At 35.7% G+C, this 21,850-nt stretch overlaps 2 protein-coding genes across 5 annotated transcripts; one reads left to right on the forward strand and one right to left on the reverse strand.

The window, feature by feature from the left end:
- The first annotated feature begins 1,824 nt into the window (after positions 1-1,824).
- On the forward strand, positions 1,825-16,366 carry LOC112570132 (L-asparaginase-like). 4 transcript variants are annotated; one of them, XR_003100588.1, is made up of 15 exons: positions 1,825-2,103; positions 3,677-3,797; positions 4,626-4,646; positions 5,745-5,859; positions 6,546-6,671; positions 7,053-7,136; positions 8,191-8,317; positions 8,725-8,837; positions 8,986-9,171; positions 9,461-9,574; positions 10,286-10,498; positions 10,832-11,079; positions 12,936-13,035; positions 13,218-15,356; positions 15,746-16,366. XR_003100588.1 is itself a non-coding variant. In XM_025248390.1 (14 exons), the coding sequence occupies exons 1-14, from the start codon at positions 1,938-1,940 to the stop codon at positions 13,425-13,427; spliced, it is 1,944 nt and encodes a 647-aa protein (XP_025104175.1). In that variant the 5' UTR covers positions 1,825-1,937; the 3' UTR covers positions 13,428-15,997. The 4 variants fall into 4 exon arrangements, 3 of the variants coding, with proteins under 3 accessions (XP_025104175.1, XP_025104176.1, XP_025104177.1); XM_025248390.1 differs by having other exon boundaries at positions 13,218-15,997; XM_025248391.1 differs by lacking the exon at positions 4,626-4,646 and having other exon boundaries at positions 13,218-15,997.
- LOC112570140 (phosphatidate cytidylyltransferase, mitochondrial-like) lies at positions 16,364-21,014 on the reverse strand. Its single transcript, XM_025248420.1, has 3 exons — positions 19,975-21,014; positions 19,549-19,728; positions 16,364-17,662 (listed from the first exon to the last, which is right to left on the reverse strand). Exons 1-3 carry the CDS (start codon positions 20,866-20,868, stop codon positions 17,408-17,410), a joined length of 1,329 nt encoding a protein of 442 aa, XP_025104205.1. The 5' UTR covers positions 20,869-21,014; the 3' UTR covers positions 16,364-17,407.
- Positions 21,015-21,850: the final 836 nt, after the last annotated feature.

The raw sequence follows: 21,850 nt of genomic DNA on the forward strand, positions 1-21,850 counted from the left end.
CTTGTGCTTTCGGTACGATAGCGAGCTAATGGAGGGGTGAGGCTCCGTTAGCCTTAGAGCTACGATAGCCGGCTATCGGCGGTCCCTGCATGCGAATTTTCCCGCGCTATCGTGACGAAATCACACTGGTGGTAGGAAGCATAGGCTTGGCTTTGTGTTGCAGGGATTGTGCCATAACAATGATAACATCAATTCAGTTTGGTGTGTTTCTGGGTTGTTGGGCAGGACACATACTGTTCATAGTTTTTTTTTAAATCTTTGTCAGGTCACAGTTGTTGAAATCGCCAAGAATAAATTTGGGCGCATCTGGTGACACGGAGACAAGTTTGTGTGTCACAGCAGCGACTACCCTCCTGGCAGACGTAGCATTTGCTTTAGGGTGAATGTACACTACTGTAAAGAAGAGTTGCAGAAATTCACTAGGGAGGTAGAAGGGGAGAAGGGAGACTAACAACAGTTCGATATCAGGTGTGCATGCAGATTGTTTCACGCACTACAACAGTTTTACATTTCCTTAATTTCGTTGACATACAAGCAATTAAACACCCCCTACGATGAATTTACCAGTGATGGTTGCTGAGCAGTCACACTTTCCTATACTAAACAAAATGGCTTGCACCGTTTCCCAAAGGTCCTGTTTGAAAGGGCAGTTAAAACTCCTGTTGCCGTAAAGCTGCTGGTCTTGCTTAGATAAGTAGTAAAGGTTTCTTGTTTTTTGTTGTTTTCTTTTCCCTTCCTTATATCTCCTCTCCAAGGGTTTATAGTTGCTGCAAGGTGACTAAAGGTTCCCCCGACCACCACAACTACGAGAGAAGTACCAGTTTGCTGCGATTAAGGTGCTTTGGTCCCCCCTGGGAAGCGGCTCACGTCATGCACTTTCCCCACCCCAGGGAGGGTGGCAGCAGAGATCGACGTTTTACCCGTCTATGGTGCGTTTGTCGCTAGCACCATAGACGGGTATAACGTCGATCTCTGCTACCAACAAACGCTTACATCACGAACTTGTATTACTGGACTGCTGGTTAGACGATTTTTTTCCAGTTAACTACTAAAACGAGGCATAATTAAAGTTTCCAGTTAATTCACATTTCAGATTAACTACTAAAACGAGGCAGGAGACTACAACGCTTCCGGTTTATTCACATTCTTTGTTTAGGCTCACCTAGACTAATTATTAGCGAACTTCGCAAGAGGCTATATAAGTGTTTGTCTTGGCAGGCAGCAAATTCGAGCTTCTTTAGAAGTTGGTATAGGCCTTTTTGCTGTCACCTCGTAACATTCCATCCTCTATGTCCGGCATTGGTTCTCGATCCAGTTCTCCCTACCTGTCTTCATCCTTTTTTTGAGGGCACAGTTTGAGTGGCCAGACCAGTGCCATTGATCTGATGAGTCCTTCCTTTGTCATTTTATTTTCTTAAATTTTACTGAAGAATTTATACATTTTCTAGATATGTATACAGCTATTACTTGATATTGCGACCTATATAATGCTATCTAGGTGGACTATAAAATAAGTCGTCTTCAGCTTGTTTGCAACAGAAAAATATCTATCTATATCAGAACCAAACAAGTTGTTTTTTTTCTGAAACCGTAATTCAGCCGAGATATCAGACGAATGACCCGGAACAACATTTTTAACTTGCCCTCTTTCAGGGAGATATAACTGTGTCCACTAGAAATGTATTTTATATAAAAAATAATAATATATCTTCTGTGAAATGCACAGCCTTTGTATTATTCTTGTGTTTATTTATATGATCGATAGGAAGACAAAATGAAAATTTATAACGATTCATAACATTATATAATTACTATTACAACTTGCTTCAAGGAATCTCCCTAACGTGTAGTTGTGAGGTTAAGGTCGGGCTTGTTGAGAACGAAAGACACTAATCGGGGAAAAGGAGCGTCTGCTATTAGTAATCACGCCTTAAAAAATGGACATAGCAGACAAAAAGTCAACACTCTGGCATCAGAAATCTCTTGAAGAACAAGCATCTCGTCTAGAGACACAATCTTCGTTGTCTCAAACATCAGATATGATCGCACGCGTGCTCGTCATTTACACTGGCGGAACGATCGGAATGATAAACAAGGACGGAGGTTATTTTCATTTTGTCAGTCATTTAATTGTATCTTTAATCTCCTTGTCGCGTAGGCGTTATAGAAGCTCTTGTTGATGGATAGATGTCACGTGAAATGAGGTCTCTTCGGTTCTTGACGAATTTCAAACCACACCCGACGTTTCACGTTGAAATGAAAGATATTTAGCATACCGGCATTTCCTTACATTTTTAAGTGTTTTCTGTTTCCCACATTAAACGCACACAATCGCTATGAAAAGAACTATGTACAGTCGTGAAGAGAGTAACTGAGTGATTGCGATTTTGTCAAGTTAATTTATAAAATGAAGATAACTTATTATACGGTGATACAAATCATTTTTAAAAAGTTACAAGCTTATTTATGCATGGATTCTTCCCAGAAACAAAAGTGTAATACTAATCTGGACTGTTGATCGGTTTAATGTTTTTTTTTTTACTTTGGTTTGTGCAAACACTATTATATATTTTTATCCAGTCACTATTAGGTATTTTATTAAGACATGTGTAATGCATTTTTATTGGTTTTCATACTGTCTTCTATTAGCATGATGAAACTCTGTGTTTAATGGTTTGCAAAAGAATTATTATAGAATTAGTATGATTTGATTGGCTCCTTTTTCTCAGCCTTTTTATAATAAAAATTAATTATTTTCTTTAAAAAAAAAAAAAGCTATTTCTAAGGTAGATTTAAAGTACTATCATCAACTGTTGTTAAAGAAAAAATGAGTGAATTCAAACCAATTTGAAGTGCATGCAAACTGAAACCAATTTAGTACATATGATAATGATGGCCTTGAAACTGGATTATCAGGAATATCTAGAGCATGTCCCATTCTTCTTGTGTGAAATCTGTATGCTTGGATTTATTATCCAGGTTTATTAGTCATATTCACTATAACATATAGAATTTAGTGATTGTTTAAAAATGCTATGAAAAATAAAACAGATTCCAGTTTTATGCTAGTGAGTATTCTGTTAAACAATATGTGTGCTATTGATGACCTTAATTTTTATTTTGCCTCAAAGTCCATGTGCACTGATACAATATATTAAAAGGCATGAGCTTATATTTTATAAGCATTTTAGTGAAGTGCTTTGGGTTAATCATCAACATAGAACCTAGTGAAGCTAAATTAGGATGGTGAACTGTATTTCACTATGTCTGGAGAAAAGCATGTGGAAAGAAAGTAGAGCCATGGTGTTTTACTGCTCAATGGCAATATTCTGTTCCTGTAGCACAAGAAATGTTCATATCACTGTCATATTACTCCCATTACAATTGCTATTTCTGTGCTTGGTGAGCCTCAACCTCATGACTTTCATCGGATTAATGTGGCAACCATATGGGTACAGGTCAGAGTTCAGGATATGTGACTAAACCCAGGACTTGTTTAAATAAAATTATTCTTTTATGTGATTGTTAATTTTTTTTTAGGAACTTTTATACGTCAGTATTTAGTAAGATTTGTATGTCTTTTTAAAGCAAGTGCATGATTTCTGTTAATATTTCGTAAGAAGTCACCATAACCACTTTAATAAAAATTAATCTTGGCTTGTTTCCTTCACCACAGCCTATGTGCCAGAAGCCAAATGCCTTGTGACTAAGCTACGATCACTATCCATTTTCCATGATGAAGATTTTGTTCTTGGCCATCTGTCTCCAGAGAATCAGAAAATCTTCCTTGCACTCCCGTAAGGAATATTTTCCTTATTTATATTTTTCTTGCTTTAATCTTTTCCTGGCTTGTAAATGTAACTGCTTATCTCCAGGAAACATATCTAACATAATTTTGCATCAGTGGTTTGCTGATTTCTTTTTTAGTTTATGCTCACATTTGTGAGATTTTGAATGTTCTTTGACAAATATTATTTATCATTTTTATAAAGTTTGAGTGTAATCTTTCTTGTGTCAAAGTCGAGTAGAGTCTTTGGTACCTCTCTGTTGTAGTTTACACACATCCCTTGTAGTTCACACACTGATATGCTGACTCTGGTGGTACAGACTCTGCTTGCTAATGTGGTAAGGAGAATCCAGGCATTCAAGACCAACTGCCTGAAGAGGAATCTCTTAACACGAACACAATATATTGACTGTGTACGGACCTCGTTGAGACCTTCATGGAATATCAGTAACCCTTTTCATGACAGTGAAGGTGATCTATTTTAACTATGTGACCTGGAAAAACACTCATAAGATCATCTTTTAGGATTCCCTGAAGGGAAGTTAACAATGAGGTGAACAGAGGAAGAATTGACTTGCAAACTTGAATGAGTTGACTGATCATTTCATTCAGAACCTGCTCACCAATGATTAAGACAGGCAGACCAGCATAACCATTTGTCAGCTGGTACCATAAGGGATGATTGAATTAAATAAATTATCCTGAGAGAACAAAGACGATACTCAGCTTTGACAATCAGTTTACTCTCTAAGGTGGTAATGACTTTATTCAAGTTTGAATTCTGTTGATTAGTTTTGCATTTACAAAATCTGCTTGTAAGAATATTTTTCACACACAGGGCTCCTATGGATGACGGGAGGTATTAAGTGTGGTGATAGCTGTGTAATTCACAAAATAGCATTTACAAAAAAATATGGAAAAACCAGAACTCTAGATCTTTTAACAATTGATATCCATTTGCAGTCTGTCAAATATATCAAACTTTCCTGCAGAATAAGAATTCATTCTTTGTTTTAGAATGTTCTTAAGCATTTCTGCTTGATTCTGCTTCTCTCTAACTGATTAAATAATGGTTTTATACATATCCTTGAAACCAGTCTTAAAGTTTTTACATTTCTTTTTATTATAAATGAAGTAGCGTTTATTTCTATTACACCTCCAGCCTGTGTTTTTTCCCATATCTTGTCACATCTTACCAGTAGATGACTAAGTTGCATGCATGCATGTGTAGGAGTAGAACAAACTTGAATGCATCATCAACAATTTTCTTATCTTCTCATTCATGTATATTTGTTTGCTGAAGGGCTGTTCCTTTCATTTTTTAACAGTATTTTTTTAATATTTATTTTTAACTGCTTTAAATGCACAGTTTTTTGTCCCATGATTTAAAAATATTAAAAGAATAACCTTAAATATTTACTTTTTCTAAATCCCAGTGCATTCTTTGTTCCCTTGGTACTTTCATGTTCTGTCCCTTATAGTTTTAGCAGTCTCCAGTCACTCCAGTCATAGTTTTCATTCAAAATATATTTTTTTCTTTAAGTCTAGAAATAATAATCGATCAATTATATGATGTTCCTTTAATTCTGCATCTTCTGGTCCAATCGCGCTTATGTTGTTTATACAGTATATATATAAACAGTAGTCCATCTTGAAAAATATTCTGCTGGGGCTCTGGTTTAGTGTGTTTTTTTTTAAAGTGTTGATTCAGTCTATCAGGGGTAGTTGGCCAAACAGCCTGGTAAGATTGTTTCTATCAACTATTTTTCCTTATAAAATATGATGAGATTGTTTGATAATAGAAACATTAGTAAATAATATAATAAATAATTAGCTTTCAAGGAGTAAGAATTTTTCTTCTGTTATTGATACAACACAGTCATAATTATGAGATCGACGTGTGTGTGTGTGCATGTGTGCATTCATGCATGCATGTGTGTGGGGTATTCTGCTTCAGCAAGCTGGTAAAGGAAAAAAGGCGCATTGTTTATAAAGTGATAGAGTTTGAACCCCTGCTAGATTCATCCAACATGACTGGAAATGACTGGATAAAGATTGCGGAGTGCATACAGGTTATTTTTTCTTCTTAATCTACTACGTAGCAAGTTTGTTTTTTTTTAAATTAAAACATGCCTTTCATAGTTGTTATAGATATAAAATAGATATCAAGATGATGTATATATTAAAAATTGTTTAGCTCATGCTATGTGCACCTATTCTTTTAGAAGCCGAGTTGTTGAGAAACTCTTAGAGAAGAACTTATTGAAAGTTTTAATTGAACAATGTTCATATAATGTTATGCCATGGACAAATCTAAAATCCAAAGCAGTAATGTTTCTAAAAAGGTTACTTGTCTAAGCTCATAAATAGAATATTTTAAAATGCTTTGAGTGAGAATTACATGGAAAGATAACCTTTTGAGATTTAAGTGTTTGATCCCATGTCATTTGCAAGACTTTCTTTAAGCATTACTGAGGTTCTATTTTGAGTGTGGTGCCCATCAACATGCATCAAATCATTAACTTGTTATCAGAATGTGTAATAAATATATAGCACCTGTTTCTTGAAGTACAAGTTCGCCTGTAGAGTTCATCTTTGATTATTCTTTTTATAAATGCAAGCCATGGCATACAAAGACTTAAAAATCATGAAAAACTTAGTACTCCTAAAATACATTTCCAGAGAGTGAAGTGAAAAGATATTGTCCAACAAATGGTATGGCAACAAATTTAGCACTTACCTACTTTATGTGCTGCAGAAACATTATGACAAGTATGATGGATTTGTGGTTCTACATGGCACAGACACAATGGCTTACACTGCTTCTGCTCTATCGTTTATGTGTGAACATCTTGGCAAACCAATCATTCTGACTGGTTCACAAGTGAGTACAGCTGTTAATGCTTCTTCTGGATTGTCAAACCATGTTTGTCAGGAAAAGGCTTTTATTGATTTGCTGACAGAGGAACAACATGTATAGCATAATATGTTAGCAGTGTTTGAGTAATATAGCATGTATGGGCTAAACTGTCAAAAAGTAGATTTCTGAACACTTTGTTTTGTGCTTAGAGGTTTCTCACATTTTGTGTCAGGGTATGCTTTTGTCAATTAAAAATTGCTCTGATCTTTTCTTTTTTTTGTGATAAAGGACAGGTAGACTTGCCATCTGTCACATAAAATTGTCATTTAAATTATAATGTAGATTCATTATTCAGTGAGCTGCTGTTTTGATACGATATAGCAGTTTTATGTTATTTCATTTCAGATTCCAATTTTTGAGGTGAGAAGTGATGGGAGAGATAATTTTCTGTCCTCTTTGATCATTGCTGGAACTTACCCCATTCCTGAGGTGAGCTTTAGAGGGTTTTTATACTATGATGTAAATACTGGTGCTCCACAAGGGACTGTACTATCTCCTTTCTTTTCTGCCCTGGACACAGCGAAGTGTAGACACAGGAACAAAAACTGCTCTGTAGTTAAATTTACAGACAGGAGACTGAACATTTTGTTTCATGGTGTGACAATTCTTTAAAATTAAATGTTAAGAAAACAAAAGAAATGATTGAAGGTTTTAGGAAAGACTGTGCAATTTTTGATGACATTCAAGAGTAGAGAGTTACAAATATTTAGGTATAACTATCGATGATAAACTTACCTTGAAAGCTCATGTAGATTGTGTTGTCAAAAAAAGCGCATAGCTGCCTTTACTGTTTGAAAAAACTTAGATCTTTTAATGTTCACCCAGAACTCCTGAAACTATTCTACATGTCTGTAATATGTAGTTCCATGACTTATGGCCTAGTGTGCTGCAGTGGGAGCATAGCAAAACAGTTTAGAGACAAGCTGAACAAAAACATTAAAAATGCAGGAAGGGTGATTGGGAGGGGGCAGAATGACTTAGAGACACTATATCACAAGCTTCTGTATGATAAACTGAATGCAATTTTAGCAGGTGATTCTTGTCCACTCTGACAGAAATTTGACAACAGACACATAGAAGTGGTAGGTTTACAATACAACTTTATTGATCCAGAATCGCATGCTATATGCACTCTTTTATTCCAGCAGCATAAATGGATAGGACTCATCTTTGAGTTAAGATTCTCAGACATGGTCCCGTTCCTGGAGTGCCTGGTCACTCTTGTTTTTATGTATGCTCATATTTAATGTCATACTTGAGGTATCATGTAATGTCTGATGTATTATGTAATAGTAAGATTGGAAGACAATTTCCTGAAAAGGATTTCATAAAGATGTTTTGCTTTTTAGTATTATATTTGTAAAAATCAGACATTTATGCTCAATTGTTTGTAGTTTGCAAGGATTGCACAGTATTTAAATGACCTCTTTTTCATCTTTAAGATTTGCTAGTAGTGACCTAAGATTTCCTTTTAAATATATAGGTGCTGCTGTGCTTCAATGAAAAAGTGTACCGTGGTAACAGATGCGTCAAGTCAGACAACTCCAGCTTCTCCGCTTTCTCCTCTCCCAACATGCCTCCCCTTGTCAGATTAGAAATTGATATTTTTGGTAAATAGACTATTAGTTTTGTAATTTTGACATGTTAGTGATATTGAAAAAGGTATTTCTCTGACTATCTTCAGATCATTGTCATGAAGGAAAAATATTTTGATAATTTGTGGGTTAGGTTTTTTTCCCTAGCTGTTGTTGATTTTGATTTCTTTTTTTTTTTAAGTTTAGGACAATAAGAGAGCAGGAGCAAGAATCTGTGCAAAGTTGAAGAATCTTAGCCAAGAGAAAAAATACGGTGAACACTGGTTGCCTTGGGGCTATTAAACTTGAAACTTGGCTGTAATCAGTTGACTACATTTTTGTGGCATATGTTGATCTAAGCTCCATTCAGGTACAAATGAATTTAGTTATTGTAAGATTCATTGATAAGGATATGAAAATATGTCTTTGACAATATTTTTCAGTGGATTGGCCAGCAGTGTTTTATACTGGAGAGACAGAGAAGTTTAGAATCCACACTAATATGTGTCAAAATGTGGGCATATTGCGCCTGTTTCCTGGAATCACAGCACAGACAGTAAGTAAACCAGCTGTATTTCAGACAATATATGCAAAGCAAGTGAAATCTTTGGCTGTCTGTATTTGATGTGTAATTGAACTACACATTAGAAACCAAAAGCAGCATGACATATCTCAATTTTTATGTGATATTCTGCTGTCACCAGGTGAGGGCTTTTATGCAGCCTCCAATGCAGGGTATTATCCTGCAGACTTATGGAGCTGGAAATGCACCAACCAATCGGGCAGATCTTCTTGATGTGCTTGAGGAAGCTTGCAAGTGGGGTGTACTGATTGTTAACATCACTCAGTGCAGTCGTGGCAATGTCAATGCAGCTTATGCCACTGGAGTGGTAACTATCCAATAAATACCAACTAGAATTTCACAGCACATTTCAGCGTTGTTGTTTAGGTGTTTATCTTCTGTAAATTAATCACTATAAAAGTTTTTGGCTGTTGTAAAATTGTTTTATTAATTTAAGCTTTCTACCACATTTTCTTTCTATTTTTCCCTTTTGTGATTATTTTTGTTCTTACTGTTTACTGTCTTAAAACCCTTACAGTTTGGTTGGACTTAACCTGTCACTCCAGGCCAAAATAAAGTAAAGATGTCAGCCTAATGCTATAAATTGTTACTGATAGGCACTGCAGAAAGCTGGTGTGATACTTGGTGGAGATATGACAACAGAGGCAGCTCTGGCCAAGCTAAGCTATGTCTTGGGAAAAGGTGACTGGTCCATGGAAAAACGAAAGAAGGTAAAACAGTTGCATTTTTGCCTTCTATCTGTCTTACATAATTTGCAGAGCGGTTTAAGTATTATCAGTTCAATATTGAAAATATTTTGACCATTTGAAATTTGACACCAACAGAAGAATCAAATGGGGCTTTTAAACTGGAGTATTCCATTTATTCCAGTCATAAACAGTCAAATAGTTCACTTGTGGGCTTCTCGTCAGGACAATCGTTATCATGAAGATGCTTACAGCATAGCATTTCCAGCATCATAAGCCAGGAAATACTAAATTGTGTTCTTAATTGCATATTTGCATCATTCTGTCTAAAAACCCAATACTGGATATAATGTATCTTTGATATAATGTGTCTTTAAGTAGTTAGTGTCATCATGATTCAATTGGTAACCATCAGGGTTTACTTTCAAAGAGATCTGAGAGAAAAATGGAAGGTGGGATGTTGACAAACTTTTGAAAGATACAAAAACTTTTCCTCTATGTAAGATTGTCTTTTATCAAAAAAAAAAAAAACAGAGAAAGGTGGGTCAGCAATAATCCTAAGCAGTAAAGATGGTATCAGGATGTTGTTTAAGCTGATGGCCAAGGGATATCTTTTTTATAGTAATATGATTAGATTTTCTGTGACTATTTCAGGAACAGGTAAGACCATGATGATCAAAGATACAAAGTATACTGGTGTTCAAACAAACATTTTGCATGTTTTGATTGCTTTAGATGCTGGGGCAGAACCTGCGTGGTGAGATGACAACAGTAGCACAGGAGACCTTGTCTTTTATGGACCATGACCTCATTGAGAGTGTTGCCCAAACACTTCATCTGAGCACGCATGAGGAGGTGAACAAACTGAAGGATGCTCTCTTTCCCAATCTCATGTGTGCTGCTGCTAAAAATAGTGACATTCCTGCCTTGGAAAAACTCATTGAAGCGGTAAGGATTTAAAAAAAAAAAAAATGCTGTTGATTTTGTTGAAGTACATTGCATGTAGCAATCATAGGTTTCTCACCTAATCCTTAATGTCAAAATTAAAAGATCAATAGGAATATCTTAACTAAACATATAAACATGCAAGGGCAAAAATTTGTAAAGATATTTTGCTGTTATTACTGAAAATGAATCCTATATCAGAATTTTAGCAGTTTTAGTAGAGTTGCAGTTCTGAGAGCAGAAAGTATACACTCATTTCATGTATTCTTACACTTGTGGATGATGCAGCAAGAACCAAAACACCTCCCAACATCCACTGATTATTTTGGTCCCCAGGGCAGTCATTTATCAGCACCAAATCAAGATGGTCGAACTGCTCTTCATGTAGCCTGCCACAGTGGAGATCTCCGGCTGGTACAGTTTCTGCTGAACAATGGAGCATCTGTGCATGTGCGGGATTATCGAGGCGACAGTCCATTGATTGATGCAATACATGCAAAAAACTTGGACATCATTTATTTGCTTGTACAGACAGGCGCTGTAATACCCTGGTCCAAGTCTGCAATAGCTTTACATTTGTGCAGGTAACTTATTACTTGATGCTTTGAGTATGTTTATGACAAGAGAATAATGAAACGAAATGCAAAAAATTCAATGAAAGTGAGATCATTTTCAGTCAAATCAGGTAGAATCAGATTTGCCTCCCTGTATTCTGAGCACAATATAATTTTAGGATTTCTATCTTAAAATCACAGATTGGAGCCATTTGTGATTGGCATTAAACAGGGTTTGGCTCCTAGTCTAGATCTGTTCTTTTACTTCCCATTTCCCCTGGTGGTCCTGTGGTGCAGCTGTTAGTGCCTGTCCTGGGTTCAGATCTCATCTTGGGCACCACTGTACCTGATTTTATGCCTTCTTTACTGACACTTTTAGTTGTTCTAGCACTGTGGATCATGCCGTTTTCCATTTACTATTTACAAACCATGTACATTGATCCATGTTATGTAGATTAGATTCTGGATCTATGCGCTTCATTGAGGGATGTCATCTAGTGATGAGATGTGTTTGTGTCATCCTGCATCTTGATCCCTGCCTGTCACTGACTGCTGTTGCCTTCGCTTCTTCACTGCCAGGACTGTGCTCTGCTCTCAACTATGTTGGCTTAAAACTTCAAATTCGTTCTGAACTCAGGCCGTTGAGAGCCACACGGGCTCTGGAACAGATGACTTTCTAAAACAAGTAGCTGATCAAGTTTATAGATTCAAGAGTGACAAGAAGCTAAAGACAGACAAAAGTTTTGTCAGACAAACCAGTAACAAAGCATTGTGCTTGTTCCTAATCTCAGCTGTCTGATTCTCCACCAGCAAGTCAGCCTTACCACATCACCTCCCCACCACCGTCAGAAAACAAGGTGAAGGTCACTCTCAACTTCAATGAGTCATCGTCATCAGAAGTGGTCATCGTGAAGTTTGACAGTGTGGCCTGTGTCTATCAGCTATATACAGGAATAGACAAAGGTCACAAAGATATAACCACAGTGCATCTAGCTCAGCACTCACCAATAGGACTTCAGGTGGCTGTTAAACAGATTGATCTAGAAAACTTAGATCGTGAGTTCTCTTATGTACAGAAAGAAGTTGTATTGATCAAGCAGCTACAACATGAGACTGTTCTCCCACATTGCTGTGGACAGTCGTTCCTGTTATGGCCTATAGTTCTTGCCATCACCTGCTGCATGCCTGTTTCACAGCCATCTGCCGGTGCTAGTGGTCACATATATCTTGTGGGATGTACTGCATGCTCTGGAATACTTGAATAGCAAAGGTGTCATACATAGGAGCATGAAGGCTAGCAATGTTTTAGTATCATCTAGTGGACAAATATGTCTCACTGGCCTCCACAACTCTCTACAGTCGTAGGAAGCCAGCGTTTGTGAACAGTCTATGACGTACCCCAGCATACTGATGGTTGCCTCCAGTATTTCAGTCTGGAAATTCTTGAGCAGAATCTGGCTGTTTCTCAGTGATTGTAAAGCTAACCTGATGATCTTACTGCTAGAATTCATCTATTTTTCAGTGATTGTTTTTGAGACCGGCATCACTATTACTATGTTTATGTTTTTTTCTTTTTAGTAAAGCACTTTGAACCCACCTTAAATGGTGAGGAAAAGCAGCGCTATATAAATATATTATTATTGTCCTTTTCAGGTTTAATGTACTCTGTTGCTGCTGCAGCCCTATAATCTAAGTTTTTTATTATATTTTAAAATATTTTCTTTTATTTTGAGCATCAAGATCAAGTGTAATAAATGTGATGATTGGAAATCCACCAAAGCTGTCTAGATGGTTTAAGAAAATATTTTGACCCAGCAGACCTAGTGAGATATAATTTCTGTGCATGTCGTGTAAGTTCTGCAGTCATTTTATTTCATGAATTGTAGTGCTGCCGCACTCAACGACCTCAACACTATCAAAGCTTGGCATGCTGCTGGAGCTGACCTCAATAGTTTTGACTACGACTATCGCACTGCCCTTCATGTCGTGAGTTATCAATCAACTATTCAACATTTGAGTCTTAATTTTTCTAGGCATCTGTGATTCTAACATACATCAGGCACACAGAATTCTCCATTGCAGTTTTTATTACTAAGTTTTACTAAGTTAATTGATATATACTTTGTTAAGCCATGTGCAGTCATTATCATTGCATCTTTCATTCACAGGCTGTGACAAGTAATAGAAAAGATGTAGCAGAGTTTCTGATGAAGAATGGTGCTCACTGCAATCTTCAAGATGTCTTTGGTTTGACTGCATTGACTATAGCCCAGAAACTGGGTTACACAGAGCTACTGAGTATACTGAATCCTGATGGACATCTTTGTGTGGAACCAATTGAGAACTTGCTGTCTTGTAATCACACTTCTTCTTTATGACCATTACACTGGATTTTCTGTGATGTATAGAGAGGAATCATGCCAAACAAAAAAATTAGACATATCATTTATTCTATCATTTTGCCAGAGAAACTTTGGGGAAACAAAATATTCTTTATTGCATGGTACATTTTTATATTTGGACATACATACTACCACTATCATCATTATTGTTATATTTATTTTGAATGGAAATGCAGTTATCATGTGACATTAATCTCTTCCTATACACAAATGCTGATAACTGTAATTCCACATAACACTGCCCATTTTAACTGATGTCAGTTTAATTTATTTAGAACAGTGGTGGTATTGGCTTAGTCATAAAGACTCCTGGATGGTCCCACTTACACTGAAATCTGTTTGAAAGTTTTTTCCGGAAAATCCCTGCATAACTAGCAATCTTGCATCAGTGTTGAATTCTTTTGTAGTTTGTCAAGGTCATTCACAGGACTGTAATACAGTTTTGTAATTGTAAAATATCTGGGTTCCTTTTGATTGAGAAATGCTTACAAGATGAAGTGCTAAGAACTGACTGTCCATCTTTCAGATATTGCAGCAGTTTAATGTGTGACATTTCTGGAATGTAAATTGTGTTAATTTCATTTTAAATACAAAGAATCTCATTTTAAATATCTCTAAAAGTGATAAATTCAAGTTTGTAAACTATGTATACATATCTAAATCAAAACATGTTAGATTATATGCTGAGAGTGGATTTTGAAATAACAGTTTAGTATATTGATATACATTCAGCTGATACTGGGAGTTTCATATATGTACTCGTTGTGTGACACTTTAGGCAGGGATCTACTTTGAATGCTATTTCTTACAGCAGAATATGCACGTTACAAATTCTGCATATAAAAAAAAGTGAAATGCTATCAGATTTATGTTGGGTTAATGGTACGATAGTGAAGATCATGTAGAGCTTATGCCAAAGATGCTTTCTGAGCTTTTCAGGATTTGTAATTTATTTATTTTATTTTTTTTTTACAAAATTATTGATGAGGTTTCTTGTGGAGTTAAAGTGCATTAATTTGATAGTAGAATCAAAGAATCTCACTTGCAGTGTTTTTCTTTTTAATTTAAAAAATATTTTACATCTTTTAAAAATGATAGTCAAGTGCACAAACTGTATATATAAATTAAGACATAAGATATGGTGCAAAAGTGGATTAACAGTTTGATATTCTGATTGTTTGCATTTATTAGTGCCTGATGTAAACATTTTGGTGATACTGATTTTGTTTAGATTACTAAATCATCTTTGCTGTCATTTGCTGCTTTGCATTTTGTATTAAACTCCTGATAGCTGGGTTCATATGATAGCCAGATAATCAAGAGTAGTAAACTCCTTGGTTTTGAGACTATATGATGCTCATTATTACCACATCCACATCATACAGTAAGGTATTTGTTAAATCACACAATGAAATTTGGATCCGTACAGTTGTTAAACACCTTCTTCTACCCATCCACCCCTTTATCCTCATCAAAAAAGTCCTTTGTCTGATCCCATTTACAGATAGACAATTTTCATATACCAGCTCTCTCTGAACATTTTGTTATGGAGGTTTTCCTCATCCACAGTCTGTGGTAGAAAGCTTGATCCTATTCCACCCAGTGCTTCAGGTGCTCTGGCTGTATTAAATTGTTATATTTATACAGGCGGCTCTATATAATAGTAAGACGGAATCATCCAGAATACATAGATTCCATTAATTCAATCATTGATACACAGTTCCAGGATGAAGGCGTTTTTTTTTTTTTTGGGGGGGGGGGGGGTTGTTCATTAACTTTATCTTACTTATGGGTTTATGGCAACATCAGAATTGTTGCCATGTTTTTAATTCATTTTTCAGAATCTCAGTTTGTCAGTCTTGATCTTGGTGTTTCTTCAGGGTACTTTCATGTACCAGGGTAAAGGTGAAACTTTATATTTTATCTCATTTTATGAACAGTCACAGAATATTGATATCCATTGCAGTTTATCGATAAACTTGATGTACATAACAGTTGGTGTACAAACACCTATAGTTAAAGTTACCTTGGTATGTGATTTTCAGATGCAAAAGCTTTATTACTTTTTGTTAGCAATTCTGTTTATCATGTAGCTTGGAAAATATTTTTAAAGCAAAAACTGTTCTGGATGTAGTAGACCCTTGCTAAGCAGGTCTGAAAAAGCAAGATCTCTTATTTTTACACTTTGGCGTAAAGCTTCAGAATACCTTTTTTTGTAATGAACTAGTGACCAAGGTGGCAAACTATAATCACATCAGTGACTTGAAATCCTTTTCATAAACCCTTCTTTTCAGACTCTTTAAGGCCATGACAAAACAGTGACCATTGTTGAAGAAAAACTGAGAGAATCTTAGACATTTTTGGAGGAGAAAGGATGATTTTCATTTCTAATTTTTACGCTGCAATAAAACATTGTGGCACACAAGAAACACTTCTGGGTAACCTAAATGTCTTGTCATTTTTTTTTTTTTAAAATAAATATGCCGAGAAAACCTCTATTTGCTACACTGAGGTCATGACAATCCTTTTTTAAAAGCATGTTTTTTTAAAAAAAGAAAAGCTGTAGTTTTAAGCACCATCCCACCAAAGTTTCTCGTTAAAGTTGTTTTATAAGCTGTGATGTTGCTGTAAATGTTCTTTACATCAAGTATTGTAAGTGTGCATTTATTATGACACATATATGGATGTGGCAACAAGTATTTATAAACATTGCTTTAACACAGATCTGATTTAATATTTTAAAAACAGTAAAGGTTTTGTAATACAATTATTATATTTATGAGGTAATTTCAATAATCACCAGTTTATTTTTGGTGATGTTTTCAGGAATTAAGTATGTGTGCTACATGTGCAGTGAGAATAAAGAACTTGCATCTAAACTTATGTACCACAGCTCAACATCAACAAGCTCAAAAGTGTTGTTTTTATTTTATTTTCAACATACCTTGTAATTGAGGAAAGTCTGTATTTTTTTTTTTTTATTCCTGCAACATTTGAATGCACTAGATTTTTACTCACATCCTGACCAGCTCCACTTATGGACAGTCAATTTTCCAGCCAGCAACCAAGTACAACAATACAAATCTGTAATATAAACTCTGCTTTCTGCTAATCATTACATGCAGCAATAAGACCACAAAGTTGACTTTTTGTCTTATGAAACAATTCGGGTCGTGTAACCTTGATCAAAAGTAGAGAATTAAGGAGGGAAATAACTCCTTCATATATATATATTCCTCCTGCAGCTATAGTTATGAAACTACAACAACTCATTTATAATGTGGTGTCTAGACCCCATAAATAACGCCACTGTTACAAAGCAGAGGCAAAGAAACATGAAGAGGTGTTCATGGGGGTCTTGGCATTTGTAACTACTAAAACAAGATGGTTGTCCTTGTATTGCCGACTTAGCCCTAGGGTAACGACTTGCCCTTGCTTCTAAACTATGGCACCTGGAGGCTCATATGGGCTGTAGCTAAATCTCTATTCTCAGATGCAGCTACACCTCTCTGGTCAATGCCACATTTGTTGGCTTTAAACACTATAATGTACCTGGTTCAGTATGTCATATACTTGGTTCAGTATGTCCTTTTACAGACTGCTTATATGCCGAAAAATTTATAAACTGCAGTCATCTGTAAATCGATGCTTCTGACTCAAAACTTTAAGCATCAATAATCTGCTACAGGTTTTATATATATATTCAAAATCATGCAATTGCATAGTCAAAGTCTGTAAAAATAGATAATTTATCCGTTCAACAGTTGAATCAGTTTATGGTCTAAAATTTAGCTATTCATTCTCAGCACAAATTCCCTTGCACAAAAACAATCAACAATATCTTCTAATTAACCATCTATTACCTACATATTAGCAAACACCAGTAAGGACTGGCAAAATTGTGAAAACAAATACAATGTTTAAAAAAAAAAGGACTAAAAACAATCGCTCTTACATTATTGCTGTCGATAATTGATGCTTTCTTTTGGTTTCTGCTTTCCTTGTACCATTTTTCCCATTTTCTTTGCACTGTATACAAGGGACTTTCTAATACCTGCTGATAAAATAGTCTTTAGACTCTGACTCCAGCTAGATTTACGGACAGTCTTTCTAATGCAGCGGGCCACAGCTTCATCACAGTGAGTGTCGTGTGCATAGAAACGTAAAACCTCTTCTAGGTCTGGGTTTCGATAGGCTTGGCTGTGCTGTCCCTGAAGGCATAGTTAAAAAAAAAACAACTTAAAGTCCACAAACAGATCATTTTGTATGCAAAATTATCTTGTACTTGATATTAACCATTAAATACAGGTAAAAGTCAAGGTCATGATAAACTTTGAACTATTTGCTTGCCCTCTGAAGATAAATTATTGCATGACTGTCACTAGAAGTGTGCTTTATTTGCTACTTTTATTCACTGCTTTTCTACCACCATGCAAGAATGAGAGTCATGTAACAACCTCCTAAAAGGAAATACTTCACATAACATCATCTAAAGGAATACTTTGGTGTTTACTTTGAAGTTGCCTTTGGCCTTTTAACTTGCATCAAACATTTTCTTTCATTTTTAACATAAAATGATATGGCTCAGCCCTATGAAAATGAGCCCTTAGCATCCAACTATTATCTAGGAATAGCATGGATGAATTTTATGATGAAGAAAATTATCCACAGCAAGAAGACACAGAGATGACCAATACACCATCAGCCCCAGAAACAGAAAGATAAAGAGAAAGGCAAATTAAAACAAATTAACTTGATGTTTACATCTGTATTAGTAACTTTCCTTCTTGAAACATGCTGGATCTTGGAAACATTGTGTTCATCAGTCTCAAAACAGCTATTTTTACATTTCGTTTTCATTCTACTATGCAATAGATAATGTTATGTGTAATTGTGCTTGGCCCTAGAAAGTTCGATAACAATCCCAAAATTTAAAAAGTACACATTTGCACTCTTTTTATTTATTTTGCAAATTCACATGCTGTGAAGTGAAGAATCTGTTTACGAGAGTTTTAAAGTTTTCAGGGTGCATTTGAGTGAATGTGCATGATGCGTCTGCTAAACAGTCTAGAAAACTGAATCACAGGAATGAATACCGCGAAAATAAAACTAGTGAGACTTAAATGATCCCTTGCAAAGAAAATCTGGCTTAAGATGTCAAATGTTACTTTTTTATCTAAAATTTAAGAATATTGTGACATGATGGTGATTTCCCTTTCTTTTCATATTCAAAAGGCATCCACAGCTTTCCTGTCCCATGTACTTTTCTGTTTATGTTACTGACGACTGCAGACAAAGCTCCGGATTTCTCGCGAACCTGTTAAGACTGTAAGGACAGCCTCTGACAGTAAACTCCCAACAATCACTAGCAGCACATTCTAATGGCATTTTGTTTTATGACAGAAGGATTTTATTATTACAAGATATGCAGGGATTGTAATCAAAAACACAGTCAGACTGCTCTCCTGTGGCAGACATCAATCACTGCAATTGCAGGCAAGATTCTCCAAGATTCCAAACAGCAGATGAATGCTTCAGTAAACGGCTTGCATTTTATGAATATGCAAACACATTTAGTTGGAAGTAAAAAATTTTTTAATATAAAAGGTTACAAGAGAGTGTATACTTTCAGAGTCATAATGGTATTCCAGTACTTAAGGTAGTTTGTAAACCATGTACATGGACCTTTTTTAAGGTAGCAGGGAATAATCCAAAGCATAAAGGGAAATGTTTGTATGACATTTTGATTCAGCTTAGCACTATTCTTATTCCTTTAAAATCAAACCAAAAAAGTATTCAACGATAGCAGCTGAGGATGGGGAGGAGAGACAGCATTTTGTAAAACTAGGATGAACAGAAAGATAACCAAAAGTCATAAAGGGAAAATAAATGCATGCAAATGTCTTGTTTTTAATAAACTGGGTGTAAATAAACAAGCTGAAAATGTATGATTCAAAGGACGTTGGAACCACATGGGCCCAACTGAAGGAGGCTGCCCAAAACTGGGTCTGATGACAAGGTGTTGTTGCGGCCCTATGCTCCTCAAGGAGTAACATGGAATAAACTAACTTATTATAAACAATCTTCACAGACTAACCTGCAATGACAGCAAAACTGTTTTTGGTAGAAGCTGAAGATGATGGAAGCGAGCAACGTGACTTTGGGGTTGCTCCAGTCTGCCCAGACCACGATGCCAGTAAAGATGCTCCGTAGAGTCAAGGATTTTCTCATATAACTGTCTGAAATGTTCAATGTTTGGGCGCACCATGTTGACCACCTTTAAAATATGCATAATTTATCTGTTTTAGTTTTGCTTTGATTACAGTAATAAACAGGAAATCAGTCACAAGATTAGTTAAATCAAGAAAACAAAAACCCCACATGTTAATTACTGAAAAGGAATATCTCAGTCCAAACCCACATTTTATTTACTGAAAATGAAGACCTCAGTCCAGAATGTTTTTTATGTCAATTGGTCAACATTTGTAACACACAATTTTTAAAGCATTTCTAAAGCATCTACCTTGTTATGGTCTTCACCAAAAGTCATTCTGAAGTCACCACCATATGAAAGGCCAGCAATAGTGATGTAGAGAGCCTCTTCACTAAAAGTCTCAGGCAGTTGAAGAAGGGCTGCATGCACTGCACTCTGCAGGTTCATTTGCATTGCTGACATCACACTTTTGGAATCTGGCTGAACAATCAGTTTAACTGGCTTGTGCAACCGACCGCTAACATACAGACTGTTCCAGTCCAAAAGGTCTGTAATGAGGCAGCGTGTGCTGATCACTCCATATTTAAGAAGCCTATCTTTGAATTTAACCAAAGTGTTGAAGTAGATACCTGCACCATACTTCTCCTGAATGTTTGCTATCACTTTGCTTCCTAAGAGCTTCAATGCAGAATAATGTTTCCAGTTAAGTGCCAAATTTTTTCTGTGCCAAGATTCGACATCATCAACAACGATGACAAAATCAAGCATATTTTTTGTTATATCAGCATGTCCTTCCTGCTGAAAAACTCCAGAGCCATATGCAAATGCCATCTGAATGCCATCTGGCAATGAGTCAAGGAACTGTTGATGCAAAAGCAGTGAAGAGGAAATTTTGACTACTGATGACGATGATCTCTTTATGAGGTGTTTTGACACCTGAAGTGGATAGAAAGTAGCAAAAGCATGTTTGCTGACAATTCTTCGTGGAAGCAACGCACAGTGCTTATGACTGTGAACTAACTTGCTGGAGCAGTAATGACAGCCTGAACCCATGAAATGAATCTTGCAGGTATCCCATTCACACACACTATGCAGTCTGCTTTTATACTTGCAAAGATTAAGTAGTTGAAAATGACTGTACTTAGTAAAAAGAAAATGAGAATTGTTTCGAAGAACATGATGACCTAATAATCTACAACCCATTGCTAATTTTAAATATTTAATTTAAATACAGTGTTTGACCTTCAGCTCAATATATGTTTAAATGTAGCAAACTATGCACAATAAATCAACTGTACAATTCTTACTACTGCTCTGCAGATAACTATGAAAAATTATCCTGAATTACTCTGTCTTTTTGCCTTCAACCTGTTCTTCCTGTTCAAAAACACCTGCTCCTGATACAAAACTAGATTTCAGCATGCTAAGTTGTCGCCGTCCTCTATGCAATAAGTATTCCACTTGTACAAAATCTGTTCGTGGAATAGAAGCATTCTTTCGGAATTCTTTTTTCACATATTCTTGAAACCCAGACTGATTTTTGGTGACCCGAAGAAACTCTTTGTACAAGCTCAGCACTTGAAGTTGTATTTTGCTGTGTCGTGGCATATCTGATGTAAAAAGCTGAAAGAAGGTATTGGCATTTCAGAATTTTGAAAAGGAAAAAAAATGACAAAATCATAGTTAGACATGGCCACAATATTTTAAAATTTTAATCGTTTATTATTAGGATTTGTTATAATTAGATTTATAATAAGATCCATAAACTGAATATATCATGTATTTTAGACATAAAAAGTGTATAAGTCTAAGCACTTTAAAACACAGTTCGTACGTACTTTTCACACGTGCACATAAATAACAAACGCTTCATGAAAACACGGGAATGCCACTTCATAAAAATGAGATTATGTACGGGTTAATGGCGGTAGAGGGAGTTATAGAGGAAGCAATTATATATGTCAAAGAAAAATATTTTAGCAAATTACTTGACAGCTTTATAATAATTATAACATGCCTCTTATTGTTTTTCAATACCTCTGAATCCTGCAGATCAGAACGTATACAGTTTATTTATATATAACAAAATATTTACAGTTAGAGGAAAGATGAGATGAGACGCTAGAAATTAAAGATCAGCTAGCTTTATTGTTGAGCACATATTATTATCATACACGTGTAGTCT

Source organism: Pomacea canaliculata, linkage group LG8, assembly GCF_003073045.1.
Source record: "Pomacea canaliculata isolate SZHN2017 linkage group LG8, ASM307304v1, whole genome shotgun sequence".
Taxonomy (NCBI): domain Eukaryota; kingdom Metazoa; phylum Mollusca; class Gastropoda; order Architaenioglossa; family Ampullariidae; genus Pomacea; species Pomacea canaliculata.